The 19,638-nt window shown below is 45.0% G+C and overlaps 1 protein-coding gene across 1 annotated transcript in view; it reads right to left on the bottom strand.

Moving 5' to 3' along the window:
- Positions 1 to 19,638, bottom strand: part of RPAP1 (RNA polymerase II associated protein 1) — a gene marked incomplete at its 5' end in the record, with an annotated part of 37,703 nt that overhangs the window by 2,288 nt on the left and 15,777 nt on the right. Inside the window, 12 exons of the mRNA XM_084270495.1 lie at positions 879 to 1,683; positions 2,891 to 3,033; positions 4,146 to 4,295; positions 4,637 to 4,832; positions 6,462 to 6,571; positions 8,643 to 8,844; positions 10,131 to 10,310; positions 11,407 to 11,564; positions 13,652 to 13,831; positions 14,011 to 14,145; positions 16,431 to 16,613; positions 19,190 to 19,357. Coding sequence (XP_084126621.1) covers positions 879 to 1,683; positions 2,891 to 3,033; positions 4,146 to 4,295; positions 4,637 to 4,832; positions 6,462 to 6,571; positions 8,643 to 8,844; positions 10,131 to 10,310; positions 11,407 to 11,564; positions 13,652 to 13,831; positions 14,011 to 14,145; positions 16,431 to 16,613; positions 19,190 to 19,357 — 2,610 coding nt within the window. The remainder of the gene's footprint in view (positions 1 to 878; positions 1,684 to 2,890; positions 3,034 to 4,145; positions 4,296 to 4,636; positions 4,833 to 6,461; positions 6,572 to 8,642; positions 8,845 to 10,130; positions 10,311 to 11,406; positions 11,565 to 13,651; positions 13,832 to 14,010; positions 14,146 to 16,430; positions 16,614 to 19,189; positions 19,358 to 19,638) is intronic.

Below are 19,638 nucleotides of genomic sequence, written 5' to 3'. Positions count from 1 at the left end.
ACAACGTTACAGTTAATGTTGTTAAAGTTTCCAACGTTTTCTGACTCCACTGCCTAGCTTTGAAAATAGGTCAGAAAAGCTTTTAGTAATAACTTGGGTCTGGTTGCTTCTCCCCTCTCCAATTTTTATTCCTCTCAATTTGAGAGAAGTTCTCTAGCACTAAAATCACATATTTCACTTTAATTGTGCAAAGAAGACACTCCAAAGGTAACAACTTATTTCACTCAATTCAAAAAGCAGTCAGCCTGCTAGAATATTCCTGCTGCCCACCTGGGTATTTTTAAATCAAAGACAAAAAGGGAAACAAAAACCCAAATAAACAACACCTCAAGTGATCTTGCTCAAATTTTGCAATCCCTTCATACATCCAGGACATATATTAGAAGCGGATTTGCAGTCATTACACCAAGCAGGGTGTGCAACAGTTTCCACTGCATACTGAACAATTTCACAGCTCCTGAACTCCACACGTACAGCCTATCTGCTCTCCACACATACAGCCTATCTGCTCTCAAAATTAAGTTCAACAGGTTTCTGAGAAGGATGGAGTGACAATTGCCTGCACCTACAGGGGCTGGACTCTTGTTCTTCAGACACAGAATCAAATCAAGCTGTTTAAAAAAAAATAAGAAGAAAACACACACACTGCTGTCACAGCCCTAAGCAAAAGAACATCAGTCTGTATTCTATTTTACATTCCATGCACTAGACTTTCTTCAGGGAGAATGAAAAGCTTCTAAGCAAAGAAAATACGGTTCTACTGGACAAGGAAGGGGAAGTGATGGGAGGATACCAAAACCAGGGCTAGAGAAATTCAGGCAACAGCCCAGTAACTGAGAATTACTCAGTGAAAATCATTTACCATAGACTGGGATTACCTGCTGGAGCGGCACTCCCAGCGCCCGCAGGATGCTCGTGTGCTCCCCAAAAACAGCCAGCCGCAGGGCAGTGCTGAAACGCTTCTGGAGAGGTAGAAGAACAAAGACTCCGAAGAGCGGATCTCCAAAGGAGACACCTTCAAACTGCTCCAGGAGACTTATATAGAGATCATGGAAGGAAGCCAAACCAGGGAGAGGAGCATCCAAGTTCAGGGAGTCTAGTGCCCTGGGTTGGCAATACACAGAGAGAAGGGCAGCTGTGTAGCGGTGGATTGGTGCTTCCAGAAAGAGGTCACTGCCTGTAAGGAACACACACATAAGGCGTGCAAGTTTGGCAGCAGTAGGGATGCTCTGAAGGGTTTTAGCACGCCAGGATTCCAGCAACAAGACCCACTGCAGGTTCCAGGTCACAGTGTTGACAAGATCAAGTGGGAGAGAATTCAGTACAGCCCCACGCGTCTCTGCATTAGTCACTTTATTGTAGAGGCTGATAAGTGGAAAGAAGGGCCAGTCTGAAGGCAGAATGGGCCCTTTGGCCTCAGGAAGCAGCATTGACTGGATGAGGTAATTCCGTCCTTGGTAGGATGCTTGGGAACGCGTAAGCGTAGGCTGCAAGTGGACAAAATGAGAGAGGTAGCAGGAACGGATGAAAGGCAGGCTGTGGTAGGATTCTCTCAGCAGGGCACCACGAGTAACCTTTGAAAGACACGCTGCCGCAGAGCCGGGCTGTGCCACTTGGGCACTGGTATCCAGATGCAGGATATCAGAGAAGTCAGCTGCTTCCGGCCCTCCAGCTGTCCCTTCGCTGGAAGATAAAGACAAACACTGGTTTTAGAAAGAAACAAAACCCAAACCAAAACAGGAATCAAACAAACCACCACAGAAATTCATCTCTTCCAACCTTCCTGACTCAGGGAAAGCAGTATACACTCAGCACTAACAACAGTTTCTACAGCATTCAGCTCTGACAACGCTGAAGGCTGTAAAGCACCTGCTATCTTGCTACTTATAGTAGCAAGAACTACACTCGGAGTTAGCCACACTAAGGCCTTGCTGTGAAAAGCCTCCACACAACGCCAGCAATCTGCTGTGGCAGCTGCAACCCCCTGTCCAGAGAGGCAGCCTGTGTACCACCACAGCTGCCAGGGTGTCGAGATGAAACCCTGCGCATCGTGGAAGGGCCACGTGAATCAGTGGGACCATTCCCAAAACCCGCAGCTGCCAGGGCCAGGGGAACCACACAGGCCCATGGTTACAAACTGGGGCAGGGGAGGGGGAATGCTTCTCAAATTCTTGTGCCACAATCTCAAACCAGAGACTGACCACGGTCTCAGATTAATTCCCAAATTCTCACAGAAGAGTACCTCTGTATTTGTCAGAAACAAACCAGGAAATAAACCACAACACACAAACCCAAACCCACCCACAAACTGTCCTTCTTTGAGGAAAGCAACAGCATCTCCTTGCAGCACACTTCAGTCCAACCTCTTTCAGGCATGCACTGCAGCAAATTTTAATGAGATTGTGATAAACCACTACCATTTTCTTGGCCAGACATGGGAAGTGTCACATTTGACATGCTCATGCCTTCTTCCAGTGCAAAGTGGAAGAAATTAAGAGTTGTCAAATAAGTGAAAAATTGTGTCATAAGGGTTTGGGGAAGATTTAATCAACTTTTCAAGCTATGTCAAATTCCCATGTATTTCCCAACCTCACTACTCAGAGCTGGGCCTTAGCAAGAATCAGGTCTATCAGGAGCCATAGAGGAGACCAAAAGAAATTGGTCACATTTCTCCACATTGGCACATCAGAAAGAAATCCACAACCACACGGCTAGTCTGATTAGAAGGCTTCCTGACTGGAGAATATGCAAATAAGTAAAATTTGAATGCAGACCCTATCAAAGTCCAAAAACAATGACAAAATTGCAGTGCCAGTAGGTGCTTTTTCAATTTTCCCAAGTTTTCCAGCATACCAGACTACAAAATGGAAAAAAAATTGCAAAAGCTTACGGAAGAAACTGTGGATTAAAGGCAAGATCCAGTAGGACCTCGTAAGCCAGATGCTCACTCCCTGGCAACAGACGGCTTAGCAGTGCCATGCCAACACAGTGATGGAGCGAGGCATGCTGGGCATAATCCGGACAAGTGCTTGCCTGTACAGGAAACAAAACAACAGATAGAAGCACTGTATCATTTGTCAACAACACAATCAGCAAGGACAGGAGTGTCAACCGAGACCTAGATCTTGCTGGAAAGTGAGAGACTGAGGCAGACTTGAAGAACTGTCAGCATTCATAGTGATTCAGTGAAATGTAATAATGCTGAATAGATTGATGTAGATGTAGCTTGAGACAATTAATATAACTTTAATTTGTGTATTTTAAGAATATATTTGGTTTGATTTTAGTAGAATATGGTTGTAACTGTGTGAGCTGTTTCTTGAAGGCGGCTACAAAACTGAGCCACAACAGTGCAACAGCCTTGGAGCTAGTGAGGATAGGGAAGTCATAAATAAGGAGACTAATGACCAATTAAGAGGCAGAGTATGTCTTGTTTTCAGTTAAAGGGGTTCCTAACTAGTTTGGGCAGGAATATGCTTTTGAGCTCAGGAATGTGTTTTGGTAACTATGGAGGAAACCGTAAGGAGCACGCACTGAGAGGGAGGAAGATGTCCAGCCTTCACCCCTGAAGGCCACCGGAAGACCCCCTGAGTGTCACTGAGCATGCTCTATCTGGGAGGAGTTAATATAAATTACTTCTTAGAAATAATTCACATAACCCTGCCTTTTCTTAGAAACTGTAATGAATCTGTCGAGTTAATCTGTACCAATAGGAGAGATTTGGCTTTAATGGGCGCACAGATTCGGAGGAGCGCTTGATGCCCTGTGTGCCCAGCGCTGCAGTAAGGAATACCTGCTTCACAGTCACCAAGCCTAGTGAGTTTTGATTCCAGCTTTCTGAGACATCAATAGCAAGATCTCTCTGCTTCCCTGGATTGCCTTAGATAGTCAGACATCTTTTTTAGTATCATGCTTGAAAACTCTGTTCTCACTCTATCCCCCTCACTCTTTGCCGCCCAAAGTATTTTGGATCTAAATTCCCCCCAACAGTAACTGCAAAGATCTTATTTGCTACTGGGGCATAAGAGACATCTGAAGAGTGAACACAGCCACAAAGACCAGCTGCCAGTCTGCCACGCTGAGATGGAGGGGCCAGGGTGAGGTCAATTCTGGTGTAACAGAAATGAAAGGACTGGTAACGCTACCGTTCTCCGAGCCAACGCCAAGACGAAGTACTGCAGGTGATACTCATGGCGCAGGATCCATGCAGATGAGGGAGTAACAGAGGGAGGTCCAGTCTGCCAGCTTTGATGCAGATAATCCTTCAAACCTTTGAACTCCAGCACAGAGCTGTACTATAAAAGAATCAGAAAAGGAGACAAATACTATTAAGACAGTTCATGCTTGCGGGAAAGTAGAACACAGCCCTCTCCAAGGCCTCTCCCCTCCTTCTCACATGTCAACTGGACATTGGAATTCGAAGTCAGAAGATATCTGTAAGAACCTCATTCCACCTGTTCTGAAAATGGGTCATTTCTCTCAATAGTACTTCAATATGTTTAAAATTAAAATATGCCACAATTCCTTTCTAATAGTCCTGCTAACATCACTCAAGCCTGGGATGATAAAGTACAACCCTCCCTCACACATGCATCATCATTCACCCAAAAGCTACAGGACAAAAGTCTGTTCTCACCTTGCTGGTCAATCCTTTGTGAACATGAGTGATGCTGTTGATGAGAAATAGGATGGCAGTGAGGAAGGGGAAAGGGGACTTGGAGCCCACCAGGCTCAAAGGAGGTTTGCCTCCAGTACAGCTCAGAGATGCAATGCTCAAGACTGATTCCGGTGCTGGGGAACAGGACAGAGGGTTGCACAAGGCAGAACACGGCCTGTGTGAACAGATAAAGAGAGAGCAGTCAGGTCAAACACACTCATAGAGCTGAAGAACAACCTTGTAGGAATGTTGCTGTCTGAACCGAGCAGAGAAATGGAAGCCCCAAAGGCTGCACATGAAAACACCTCGTACCATTGTTGGCCAAGTAAGCGCTATCGCTGTACAAGCTGATGTCAGGGAACAGCCAGGAATTCTCATCTTCAGCTACACTGCTCATGACAGGCAGGAACACTTGGATAGGAAACATCTGAAAGCACTGGGCCTTTGAATGCAAATACACATCTCCCCATGTATGTATGTAAAGCAAGGAAAGCTGCCCACCCAGTCAAGCCATTTCAACGACAAAGTGGCAGCCAACGCCAAGAAGCCAGCCGATATGGGACAGGGACACTGCGGGAAAGTTGCCTCTTATCATGGAATCATAGGCTGGTCTGGGTTGAAGGGACCCCAAGGATCACACACTTCCAACCCCCTGCCACAACACAATAGGGCACAAGCAATACAGGGAGCTCCTAGAATGTGTTACTGACATAGAGGGTGACATCCTCTCCTGTCCTTCCCAAAAGGCCTGCGTCCTTCCATCCCAACACTCTAGTCATAGGAGTTCACAGAACCACAATCTATCCAGAACATTTGCACAAGTTTGTCAAAATATTAAGGGAGAGGTTAGCTGACTATTTTTACCAGCCAATATTAAGAGCAGCCATAGGGATTGTTGCTGATGAGCTTTTACAGCCTGACCAAACCCATCATTTTCATACCTCAAGGACAGGCAGGAAAGGATCTAACAAGTGTTGATCTTCCTTGTGTTGGAAGCCTTGGTGCCAAGACCTTCAGACCTCAGGTCTCAGTCACAAAAGAACATGGGCCAAACTGTCTGGTGACCATTCAAATACCAGAAAGACTTCAAGGGCTCTCTTATCAGATGCTCTCAGAAGCCGCTGGATGTCTCCCTGACTACAGCTTAGGACTTTCAGATTCCCCCTCTTCAGAGGAGTAATCACATACTAGTATAGGGGCTCCCTCTACAGCAGAAAGACTCTACAACAGTTCCCAGAGCCAGAGCCAAAGTTTGTGTTATTTAAGTGTCTGAAAGGACAGCCTGGCATCTGGCCTTTTACTTCCCTGCATGGGCTTTAAAGGCTTTAGTGAAGCTCTCCAGGAGCTTAAAAGACAAGTCTAGTCTAAATTATTTTATATAAGCAGCATCACAAAGAGCACACGACAGGTATATGTACACACACCCTCACCTCCAAAATGTAAGAGAGACTTAAAAAACCAAAGTAACATGCATTTAAAACGTGTAAAACCAAAGAAGAATCAAGCCAAGAATGACTACAATCGATCTGGAATGGATATGAAACACAGCTACATGGAACAGGAGAGATTCAGACCCTGCAGCAGCACAGATAGGAAAGGAGGAACTGAAGAGCATCTCTGGACACCATCCTATTTACGAGAGAACAAAGCAGGGTATAATAGACAGAGCCCTACTGCACTCAAGTTCACGTGTACAGAGCCCATACATACAGGGGAAAGAAAGGGGGAACTGCCACACACTACAATACAGACATGAGAGTCCCTCAGCTTTGGCAATAGTATCTTAGCAGTGAAATGATTTTACCTCAGCAAGTCCCACATGCTGCGTACGGCTGGCTGGCTGAGAAGAGGCTGCAGCACCTCAGATGTCAAACGTTCCAGCTCCTCTAAGCAGTCAACGGGATTGACTGATGGCTACGAAAGACATGGAGAGAGACAAGAAGAGATGGTGAATGAAGGCATCACAGTGAAAGCAAAAAGACAGGTTGATTTAATTGTTTTCTCAATGTTTATCATCTTTTTGCTAAACCACATCATCTCCAGACTGGTACTGCTCTAGGTTAGAGCTGGCCTAGGCAAGGGGCAATGGCTGCAAGTTGGAGCACAGGAAGTTCCGCACCAACATGGGGAAGAACTTTTCCCCAGTGAGGGTGACAGAGACCTGGGACAGGCTGCCCAGGGGGGTGTGGAGTCTCCTACTCTGGAGAGATTCCAGACCCATCTGGATGCCAACCTGTGCAATATGAGCTGGGGAGCTGCTTTGGCAGGGGGTTGGACCCAATGAGCTCTGAAGGTCCCTTCCCTGTGATTGTGTGGTTCTGTGATTCTCATACTCAAGTATTAAAATGCATCACAGACACTTCGTAGTTGGCTGGAAGTAAAATATGGGATCCATGGGACCACCATTCCTTAAAAGAAAACTTGCCTTAAGTGGTTAGACACCCCCCCCCCCCCCCATACCATCTGTGTGCTGATCTTTCTATTTCATTTGAAAACGACACCAAGGTATCAGAACTACCTTAGGAAAGCTGAGGGCACCAAGAGTCTCCCAAAACATTATTTTTAAAAAGTCAACTGTATGAAGCATGACTGACCTACCCATCAAAGCATGACAGCAGATGAACCCTGCACAGAGGACCTATGGCTTTTAAAGAACCATCCAAATTCTTCTGACCCTAGTAAGCAATATTCCAGTTTGAAAGGATGTTCTGGCAAATTTTAACGTACTTTCCTTTCAGTAGGATGCTGCTTTGGGATACAGAAATACTTGTTTCTGCAACATAAAAATCTGACTTTTCCCCCAGATAAAAATCCCCTCCAGAAATCAGTAAATCTACACAAAGATGTTAACTGTAGTTCTTCGTCACATAACAGCAACAACAATCCAAGGCCCTAGTATACACTGATCTAGTTATTATACAAGTTGATTTTTTTCACTTTTTTAAAAATCAGGTTAGCTAACCATAGGTAGATGACTGAATGTCTCTTCAAGAGGAAATTAAAATCTTATGTCATAGTTCAAGGACCTAAAATGTTTTTTTCAGATGCTCTTCTTGGATATCTCTAAGGGTTGCAAAGGAGTATTAACCTCTTGGTTATCCCCATTCCTCTAATCCTCAGGACCTAGTGACACTATGGGAAGGGTGCTACCAACCTTTGGGGCACTGAAGATATCTTTCAAAGATAGTGGCTGCAGTAGAAACCACCAGAAGTAACAAACTGGGAAAGTTTCAGAGGAGTTAGAGAAGTGTGAGTAACTACAGCCATTAAGTTACCCCCAGGCCCTGAGGAGAGCTCTCCCAGGTCAGAACTCAGGCATGCCAGTTGTGCAGTAAAGAGGAAACTCTCACCTATCTTTAGAAGATGAATCTTTAAGGCAGCTAAAGTGTAAGATGTAATTCCCTGACGTGATGTGTCACCTTCAGAAAACTCACTTTAAAAGACAGTCACATATTACAACTGTAACTGGGTTACAGAATTTCACCTTGAATGTCAGTGGGGCAGGAAATAAATTTCTATTTATCATTTCCCATCCAGAGTTCACGTGGCATGACCCTCAACACTCAATCTTCCAACCAGAAGTCCACAGGTAAGCTCTCAGATCACAGCAAATGTAAAATGGTGCAACTTTCTTTAGCCCATGAGGAGAAAGGACTGTCAAACTGAATTAGGTTATGTTTGCTCCATGCTTGGGATCTCTGCAGTTAATCAGAACAGTCACAGAGCTACAACACACCTTGAAAGATACTCTGAGCCCAAAGGAAGACTGTGATAATCAGCAGTGCTAATGTGGAGGCTCAGCAGACCTATCTGACCCTAAATGTCATGCAGTCTACATATGAGCTGTGGAAAACAAAATCGAGTCCTCAGGTAGGTGCTTCAATGTCTGTCTTTTTTGGCACTGCCTGTAAATTCAGGTTTTCAGGAGTAACACACAAGCCAAAGCTGGTGAGATAAGAAGACTCCCTGTATTTTCAGGTCTTACCTGTTGGCTGCAAGCACTGTAATAAACTCCCAGATAGATCACATAAGCTGTGGTCAGAGGCTGGAGAGTTTGCCAAGTTTCTGCCTGTGCTATCTCCTGGAGGAATTTTTTCAGACTGGTCTCAAGGAAGGGCTGTAAGCCTGACACTTCATTCCATGCTACTGAAGGAGGTGGAATCTGTTCGCTGTCTTCTGAGCTGTTACTGAAACACAGTGGAAGAATAACACAGGATAGTGAGCGTGTCCCAGAAACGAGCATCTGTCTCAATAATAATTTTAATAACAAAGTTTCCAATTGCATGGAGCCTGGAAGGTGACACCCCACAACAGCCCTCAGGGGAAAAAATAGTTTGCACACTCCCACAGACCAGATTAAAACCAATCCAGGCAGAAAGGGTGAATACAAAAATCAAACTGTGAAAGCTGAAGTTTCTTCACCTGCACTACTCCGTCCTATCAGCTGTGCTCTAATTTTACTGGACACACTACCTCAGTATTCAGCTGTAGTTAAAAGAGACTCTTGCTTTTCACCAGAAAAAGTACCTGTATCTTCAGCAAATCCTACTGCTCCGATGCCTGTCAAAACCAATCACCTCTTAATCCTGACCTATCTTGGTCTCTGCAGGGAGGTTCTTTCCTCCAAACCTCATGGGGGTTACCTTCTTTTTCCCAAAGGCAAGGTCAGAGGAACTTCCTGGTCCTTTCAGCACAGCATCCTTCTGCCCCAGAGTGGAATGCAGATTTTTGTGCCCCTGTACTCAGCATTGGTGAGGCCACACGAGTGCTGGGTCCAGTTCTGGGCTCCTCACCATAAGGAGGACATTGAGGTCCTGGAGCGAGTCCAGAGAAGGGCAGCCAGGCTGGGGAAGGGGCTGGAGGGCAAATCCTATGAGGAGCGGCTGAGGGAGCTGGGGGTGTTCAGCCTGGAGAAGAGGAGGCTGAGGGGAGACCTTATCACCACCTACAACTACCTGACAGAAGGGTGCAGAGAGGTGGGCGATGGTCTCTTCAGCCAGGGGACAGGAGATGGGACAAGGGGAAATGGCACAAAGCTGCCCCAGGGCAGGGTCAGATTAGATGTTAGGAGAAACTTCTTCCCTGAAAGAGTTGTCAGGGCCTGGCACAGGCTGCCCAGGGAGGGGGTTGAGTCACCCACCACCCCTGGGTGTGTTTAACAGACGGGTAGATGAGGTGCTCAGGGATATGGTTTAGCACAGGACAGGAACGGTTGGACTTGGTGATCTTAAAGGTCTTTTCTAACCTTGTGATTCTGTAATTTTTACTCCTGCCTCTTACCAGGCTGATAGGAACACAGCTCTCAGACTGTGTGTCAGAGGGCAAATATCCCACGATGCAGGAATTCACATGTGGGACAGTAAACCATCCAAAATGAAGGGAAAAAAGTGATAGCCAGGTCTCCAAACCAAAGAGTGGGAAGACAAGATGCCAACTACTCAGATACACAGAACTGGTGAGAGAAAGGGCCTACCTGCTCAGCTTGGCCTGCAGCTCTGCTGCATAGCCTGCTGTTTGTGTCACATGTATCAGCAGAGTAACTACTGCCGTAGCTCGCTGGACAGACAGCTCAATCCCAGGGCTCTTCCCATGGCAAGTGCTGAGCAATTCAGGCAGGGATTGCACAATCCTCATCAGCACGGGGTACAGATCCCTGTAATATGAATCAAAGAATAGTCAAGGTTGGAAGGGGTCTCTGGAGATCATCTATAGTTTAACTTCCTGCTGCAGCCAGGTCAGCTAGAGCAAGCTTGCTCAGGAAGATGTCCAGTTTGATATCTGAATATCTTTAGGGATGGAGAGTCCACAATTTTCCTGCACAACATACTCCAGTGTGTGATCATCTTCACAGTAAAATTGTTTTTCTTACACCTAAGCAAAGTTTCCCATGTTTCCATTTGGGCCCACTGCTTCTCATTCTTTCACTTCCTACCACTGAAAGAAGCTGGTTCTATCTTCTTCACATCATCCCATCACTTACTCATAGAGATTCCCCAATGAGATCCTGAGAACCATTACCACGACCAAGATAACAAAACCAAATGGACGTGGAAAAAGATGACAAAGGAGTAGTCAGTTTAAATTCATCTGAATGGCACCTACCTAATACTCTGTCCCCAAGTAGTCCAATAATCTCTTGGAAACTACTTTTTCTTTTATTCTTGTTTCCCTAATTCTCAAATTCTCAGCCAAATTTAATGAATCTTCTACTGTTTCTCTTTCCTCAACATTATTTACAGTGCTAAAAGTTCATATAGTTTTTACTCTTTATGAACCAATACACTTGATTGGGCTGGAGAACACAAAATGCTGTTGTGGAGAGACCACCTTTCTTCTGAAACTTAATATCAGCCTCTCCTTTTAATCCTCTTCAGGCCACCACCACAGCCATCTCTCTAGGTGTGCTGCAAACTAGGCATCCTGATGTCACATGAGAGAGATTATTCATGCCTTTGAGGGCCAAAGGATGCAGCCCTAAAAAGTTAAGGTAGTCTCCCACAGTGCAAAGGGGACTCAACAAAATAGCAGCGCTTAAACACAGGAGATAAAGAACAACCTGAAAAAAAGGCAATTCTCAACACAAATACCTTTAGAAACTGTTACTGCAGGAGGCCAGAGACAGGGAGGTAAGGCTCCCTTGAAGGGAGTAGAGACTCAACCTGGACATCCCTACGTTTGCCTCCCTGGAACAGGTTGCCCAGTATCTCTGTTGCACCCTCCACCCCCATTTCTCCAGCTTTGGGCTGTACCTGTAGAGATCACAGGCCTGACCATAGCCAGCTGCCACTGCCCACAGGCGGAAGGCTTCGGTGCTTAACCTGATGGCTTCTTCCCTTGGCAGGAGCAGATCCAGCGGGTCTTGCGCTATGAAGCGACTTAACCGACTTCTCATTTCAAATTTGTGAAGCTGTAAAAAGCAGGCAAACAAGAACAAACAACAATAAAGACAAAGGGATAAGAGACAACAGTTGCATGCAGTTACCTCGTCACTCTGCCATACCAACAGAGCCCCACATTTCAGTTCAGCTCATTCTGAACTCCCCTTGCCCTGAACTCCCTTCAGATCTGTCTTTATCTGGTGTAAAAACTGAAGAGGCATGCTAAAAAGGATCAATACATGGTCGATGACTATTAAGAGAGAATTATTTCCTGGAAGGGATGCCTAGGTGTTGCCTAATTCATTCGTAATCTAAATTAACTACACCTAAATGGTTCCTGATGGAGGTCTGTCTAGCCCACACACACTCTTGTTTTGGATGCACTCTGCACCATTTCACTAATCTTTTTTTTTTCACATGACTACTTAAAGAAGGGTAATTATGTATAAATAGACCTCTATTAGTCAGGATTACACGTAAGATCTATCTTATGTAAAACTTTGTTGTATACAAGAGTACTGAATGGATGGCAATATTCTTTTTGGAAGGTCACGCTAAATGGCTTTCAGAGGTCCTTCAACCTAAATCTTTCTCTGATTCTGTGTGCTTCACAAAAAGGGTACCTCCTGCCTATTACTTTTATAAGATTATAGAATTTTGATGCCTTGGAAACGTTCTGAGGTTATTTTAGTATTGAATTAAGCATGGCATGACTCATTTGCAGCTCTCTAGAAATAATTTTTATCCTCCCCAACAACCGTGTATTTTTGCTCTAACCATAAAAAAGAGCTGCTCTTTCCTTCTCCCACACACACAAAAGCTTGTGTGTGCTCTGTCTAAACAAATGAGATACCAATGTCTTCTTCACAACACAAGAACATATTACAGGTAATTTAAAATCCAAACGCTTTGGAGACATCTTGTAGGGAAATCAATGTACACCAGCAAGAAAGCTGATGAATCAAAGTATGAATTCTGACAACCCTCCTACAGAACCGGGGTAAAGTCAAATTTACTTTCAGAGGAGGATGACAGAAGAATTTTGTTGCTAGCTGATGATTAGGATTTAGGTTTTTTATTATCTTCCATTCCCGTATTTAAGTGCCTGTAACAAGCCATACAAGACCACAACAGAACTAAAGTCTGAGTGGCAAGAACCTTGCAAGCAGTTTTTGTGTGCCTTGAAATAGCTGGAATACACAGAGCCTGATAGAGAAGTCAGAGACTTTCTATTATGTTCCTAGCATCACTTAAGAGCTGTTAAATATTCTGCTATCCACTATCAGCACATTATTCTACGTATTTTATAGCACAGACTGGTGGTGTTCTGCTGATGTTCACAATTTCCTGGGTGGCAGTTTATTAGATGCTATTAACAATACCAAACCAAAGCCCCTAGAGGTGCTCACTGCACTGTGACGGCTGCTGCTCCCGGTAGATGTTATTATGGCTCTACAGCGCCAGCGGGATGGCCTGTATGAGTGAGCACAATTATCTCTGAAGTGGAAAACCTGTAGATAAGAGGGGCTGGAAATACTGATAAATGACCTCAGAGTTATTAAGACAAATGAATGGCAGGAAAGTTCAACTGGGGTTTTAAATCAGAAGCGTAGTGATTAAGGCTCTGGTTTATATAGTCCTAAGCTGCCTGTGACTGGATCACAGGAGAGCACAGAGCATCAAACACCAAGGTGTGCTCTAAACATCTGCTGTTGGTGACTATCACTGAGCTGTACTGTGTGATTTTGCATAACTGCTCTACATTAAAAGAAGCAGAGAAAAGCTTGAGACAGTTTTTCTACTGGTGCACAGCAGGAAGGCATCACTATCAATGACACTGTCAACAATTCCTTCAAAACATTCATAGGATGGTCTGGGTTGGAAGGGACCCCAAGGATCACACAGTTCCAACCCCCCTGCCACAGGCAGGGCCACCAACCTCCAGGCCTGGATCTACACAAGGTTGCCCAGGGCCCCATCCACACACACTTTCTTCAAAATGACTATTACAGCTTCAGCTCAGTCACCTCCAACTAATTCTTTCTCTTACTTGGCAAGTAAGACACAGAGAACAAAGGCTTCTGCAATCACAAAAGCTCTTCTGGGAAGCACTCACCAGCCTAGCTGCTGCATTTCGGCCTCCAGATGCCAACACTCGGATGAACTTCATAGCAGTGGCACAAGGAATTCCATGGAGGCTGGTGAGTAAACACCCCGGTTCAGCCACCTGGGGATCCCACTGAGTAGGGAGAAACTCCCTGACAATGGTCCCAATCAACCGAGGACAGTCAAGTAACTGCAGAGAAACAGCAGCCAGCACTTACTAAAGTTACTTACTAAAGGTACACAATTACACAGACACACAAACACTCCAATTTGTCTAACCTCCTCACAATAACGTTACATGCATCTTTTTTCTCCTCTTTCAAAGCTTTTCTCTACCATTCCAGGGCTCCTGCACAACGGGAGATTTACCTGGCTGCATGCTTCAGAGGAGTGCCTTGCTATGTGGGTGAGGATGTGCAGGATGTCCAGGACTACTGTTGGAACAGGTCGTACCACTTCCAAGATGTACCTCAGCCGGTGCTGGACCCGTGTCTTCAAAAGCCCCTGAAAAGAAAAAGAAAGATTGTAACAAACAAAAAAACCCCAAAACATTACACTCTTAACAAGTGCTCTTTAAACTGCAGCTACTGGAAGACAAAAGCAATTACATCTTCTGCAGAGAGGGTTTTTAATTACTAATGGGGAAACAGAGAGAGACGTTTCTGCAGATTTTGTAGTAAAAGAGCAAATGAGCAAGAGTTCAAGAGAAGAGGAATAACTGAACTGCTGCTCTGAACCACACCACTCATAGGGTTTGGACACTACATTAACAGGGATTAGGAAAACCACCTTTCCTATAAAGGACTACTAAAAAGCTGATGTGAGTGAAAAGAGTCTGCATGCTCCTTGACTCATTTTGGCTAGACACCACCTCCACCTAATGCAGCACAGGTCTGACAGTGTCTGTTAGGTCAGGGAAAGCTGCTGGAAGCAGAGAACAGACACCAGTCCTGTTCTGCAGTAGGAAGAGAAACCTGATTTTTATTTCCCAGTTCACAAAGCGAAGTTCACGATCAGTGGCGGTGCAGGGAAACAAACCTTGAGTGACACCAGGATGCATTGCTAGTTCTAGGAAAAAATGAGGCCACAACACCTGAGTTTGTAGGACCCATACTTGAAAAGTTTTAGGCCTGACCAAGTTCAGATCCCAATTTAAATACTCCAACTGTGTGGAGTAATTGGGTTGTAACAGTCAATGAGCAGGCGTGAAATGGAATTTCTCAACAACAGTAGCAGTGGAGAATTTTATCCCAAATATCTTCTGGGCAACTGGGAACAAGTTAAATCCATTATGCTGAATCATGCAACTGTTTCCATAATGATAAACTGATGTCATCTCTTATGTCTAGTTTTGTTGAGCTTTTTAAACGGTGTCACCTACTAGAATACATCTGAAATCATGTAGCTTCTAAACAAGACCAGATGCCCAAGTACAGTCATTTCATTCTCTCATGCAGTTTTTAACCAAGTGCCATGCAAACACAGGCTCAAGCACATGGACTAAGTGATGTGATTTAATGACCACAGCAGGCAAGATCTGCATGAGCTCCACCAAGGTTGGGTTTGAGTTAAGAGAGACTGTTATTTTTAGATCCCAGAATCACAAGGTTAGAAAAGACCTTTAAGATTATCAAAGTCCAACTGTTCCTGTCCTGTGCTAAACCAGATCCCTGAGCACCTCATCTGCCCGTCTGTTAAATACACCCAGGGTCAGTGACTCAACCCCCTCCCTGGGCAGCCTGTGCCAGGCCCTGACAACTCTTTCAGGGAAGAAATTTCTCCCAACATCTGATCTGACCCTGCCCTGGGGCAGCTTTGTGCCATTTCCCCTTGTCCCATCTCCTGTCCCCTGGCTGAAGAGACCATCGCCCACCTCTCTGCACCCTCCTGTCCGGTAGCTGTAGGTGGTGATAAGGTCTCCCCTCAGCCTCCTCTTCTCCAGGCTGAACACCCCCAGCTCCCTCACCCGCTCCTCATAGGATTTGCCCTCCAGCCCCTTCCCCAGCCTGGTTGTCCTTCTCTGGACTCGCTCCAGGACCTCAATGTCCTTCTTATGGTGAGGAGCCCAGAACTGGACCTAGCACTTGAGGTGTGGCCTCACCAATGGCCAGTACAGGGGCACAATCCCCTCCCCAGACCTACTGGCCACACTATTTTTGATACAAACCAGGATGCCATTGCCCTTGCTGGTCACCTGGGCACAGTACTGGCTCGTATTCAGCCTGCAGTCAACCCTTATCAACAGTCATCTCCTATCAGGAATGTGATATTAGGCTTAAACATGTGAGGAATTCCTTCCAAACGCTGGATCTGTTTATCAGAGGGAGGCAAACATGAAGAACAAAATCTGGGAAATAGCCACTTCATGTCTAATACAAGAATGTCATCTTACAAACCTAAGCAGTGCTGAACTACCCAGCTGTTAATGCTCATGTTTAACCTCACAGAAGTGCCCACAGACACATTAACAGTGGCTGGAACATTTTCCCTTTCAGCTCTGGTGACTGAGCTTGAAAATCACATCTGTATGCAGTTTTTCCAGCAAGTCCTACGAGGTCATCAGCATGCTCATTGCTGATTTCCCTAGAGGAAGTCAGGGATACTTAACTGCACCAGAATCTCACAGGTCAAGTCTCAGCATTTTCAGAGATGAATAAAATTACCCTTCTGGTGATACATGACAAACATAACATCCAACAGCCAGGGAAGAGTTCTGGTTCTTGTTTGGAATGTTCTTAATAGCACACACAGGAGGGTAAGTGTTTCAGCAGCACATCCAATGTGCTTACCTTGACAACGTCGTACCGGGCCACATCCGGATCTGGCTTGTTTTCATCCTTTAATTTTTTATCTTGAGACTTCTCTGTTCCATTTAGTTCTTCCTCTTCATTCTCTTCTTCCTCCTCATTGCTGGGGACAAAGGGAAATGCAGCCATCCCTTGGTACCATGAGAAAGTCCAATCAAGGTATTCCTATAAGGAGAGAAAAAGCACATCAAATTCTCACAAAGAAATCATGGAAGACAAAAAATTTTCAAGGATGCTTTTGATACACAATGCTTTATCCATTCCCACTTAACCCCAGGAAAACAGGAGCACAATAAAGGGAATTCTAAACACAATGCTTTTTCAGGGAAGTGATTTTAACATCCGACTCACACACATGGGAAACCAGGTAAAGCCATTTCTGTGAGGGAAATTAAATTCACAAAGAACAAAAATGCAGCTCAACAGAAAACCCACGTAGGACAGAAATAAACAAACCACCAAGGCTTTAGAAGTCAAACTGGAGTTTGGTGTTTACTGGTTCTATTCCCATTTCTGGGCCTGTGTGGAACTCTGCTCACAAATAATACACAACGATGATATAAAAATCTGGATGTTAAAATGAAGACTGCCTGGTGTATGTGCCAATGCTTGTTTGAACACCCCTCAGCCTCAGCAAACAAAACCCCACCTTTCTTGTTCCCAGCTAATGAGAGCATCAGATACTCTCAAGTTCTAAGGCAACACTGCAATAAGTGAGTTTTCAACTCTTCAGAGAGGGGATTGCTCCCATAGCAAACCTACTTCCCCAAAAACATTTTAGAATATAAAAGACAGTCAAACCAAATGCTTGCACCATTTAGCTGCTTTAAATTTCCATTTCCTGAACAGTCTCAAAAAAAAAAAAAACCCAAAACAAAAAAAACCACAAAAAATGCAAAGAAATAAACAATATTTAACAAAGCCAGCGAGGGAATGACATGGTCAGAAGGAGCAGAGACACCTGACTTTAGGTGGTGAAGCTATGAGCCCATCTGGAATGCAGAGTTTGGGACAACAGCATTCCTTCCACCAGGAGAGGGAAAAACACAAGACAGAGTACCTGGGTCTTTAACCAAAGAGGAAGGCACTTCCTTCCCAGAGCCACCGATAAATCAACAAAACCTTCAGCTAGCCTGATTTTTATGCGTGATCTTGTTTTTAGGTGGGGACAAGTGCTGTAAGTTATATAATCCTAGAGCAAGAGGCCAGACTTCCAGCCCTGTACCTTCCTCAGAGACCTTTTGAAACTCAGCAACATGAGACTCTAGAATCATAGAATCATAGAGTTTGGAAGGGACCTCCAGAGCTCATGGGGTCCAACCCCCCTGCCAAAGCAGCTCCCCAGGGCAGGTCACACAGGGAGGTGTCCAGATGGGTCTGGAATCTCTCCAGAGAAGGAGACTCCACACCCCCTGGGCAGCCTGTCCCAGGGCTCCCTCACCCTCACTGGGGAAAAGTTCTTCCACATGTTGGTGCAGAGCTTCCTGTGCTCCAACTTGCAGCCATTGCCCCTTGTCCTGTCCCCACAGACACTGAAAAGGGGCTGCCCATTCCCCCCTGCATCCCATACTTCAGATATTTATAAACATATAAGGTCTCCTCTTAGTCTTCTTTTCTCCAGACTGAACAGCCCCAGCTCACTCAGCCTTTCCTCACAGGGGAGATGCTCCAGGGACTCTCCAAGTGAGAAAACACACTGCTGTAGGATTTGCAGTGCTGCTTTTGACACTGAGAGTCAACAATCCCCATTTACACAAGATATGCCAAAATTTTTGATCTGAGAATTGGACAGTTACAAGCCAGAGCAATATCAGAAGAAAGAGAAGCACGTTATGAAGCTGATTCACAGCAATAATTACATATCACGGGTGGGCAGGACTCATCTATCAGAACACAATTAAGGTTATAGCTTAAAAAAGGAAACAAGATGTGAAAAAACCCTACCCAGGCCTTCATTTTTCTTGCCTCCCCACTAAAAATAGCTCTAAAGGCTTGGGAAAATTTCCAGGGGTCTTCTTAAGATTCACCCACTCTATCACCAACCCCTCTGCAGTCTCACATAAGAGCAGCTCTCATGGAAGGAACTAGAAACACAGGACACAGCATGCTTTATCTACAATGGATTGCACTGTCCAGTCAGGAAGACATCTCAATCTTGGTGCTCAGGGTGCTCTAGTATCTCAGAGCACCCAAAAGAAGTTTCAAACTTCTAACAGGAGAAAAAGCATCAAAGAGAAAACAGACATGTGATAAGGGAAATTAGGTATTTATCAGTGCAAGATAAACATGTGAGAACACCACAAAATGGGTAATGAGGGAAAAAAAAGCAGCAGCATTGAGGCATAAGGGAAAGTAGGGAGGATATTTAATCTGTTCAGAAGCAGGAAGACTACAAAGCAAGAAGCCAACATCACAAAAGGCCATATTAAACACCCTAAACTGGACACATACCTTAGTAGTGGCCTGGTCTAGACTGTAGACATGTCAAAAGAAAGAGAACCTCACCAGCCTGCACTGAATTTAATCAGGAGGCAGAGGCAATTCAAACAGGAAAAAAGATCTCTAAATCTCTCAAACTGGGATTACACCCTCCCCTGCCTGTCCCAAAGCACAGCAGTGGGATTCTACTGACCATTAAGCCCTCTCATCCTTTGTTCAAGCTGCTTACCCTGTTTCCTCTTCCTGATTCCTGTGAACAGCTCAGCATGAGATCAAACCCAGGCACTTAATGATTGTCTTACCTCATCATCGAGAGACACCAGCAGAGCCCGCAGAGCGCCAACAGATGCTGCCATGACATTATCCACAGCATCATCCAGTGAGAAGCGCAGCAAGAAGAGGAACCCAGCATCAAGCAGCAGCTGCACAACGCTGCCCTTCAAGGAGGTGGCAAACTCTCCAGCCCTGGCCTGAAACATATGTCACACACAGCCAGTGTTAAAGCTGCCTCATTTCAACTGGGCACATCTCAACATTCTGTGTGTTTGTCTGTTCCCATTTCTGTTGTAAAGCAGCTGAATTGTGGGCAGGTTTGGGTTTTTTTCCCTTTATTTCCTTCTCCATTCTACAGAGGTACACAACTCCAGTTCCTTAAGGCAATAAATCTTTCTTTCTGAAGTCTGGACCCATCTGGACTTCACCTTGTTCTGTCCCATTTTTCCTCTCAACACCACACTGTTGTTTCTTCTCT

This window comes from Gallinula chloropus (genome assembly GCF_964237585.1).
Source record: "Gallinula chloropus genome assembly, chromosome: 14".
NCBI classification, from domain to species: domain Eukaryota; kingdom Metazoa; phylum Chordata; class Aves; order Gruiformes; family Rallidae; genus Gallinula; species Gallinula chloropus.
The sequence above is the reverse complement of the archived record's forward strand: the minus strand, read 5'-3'. Positions and strand labels throughout refer to the sequence as shown.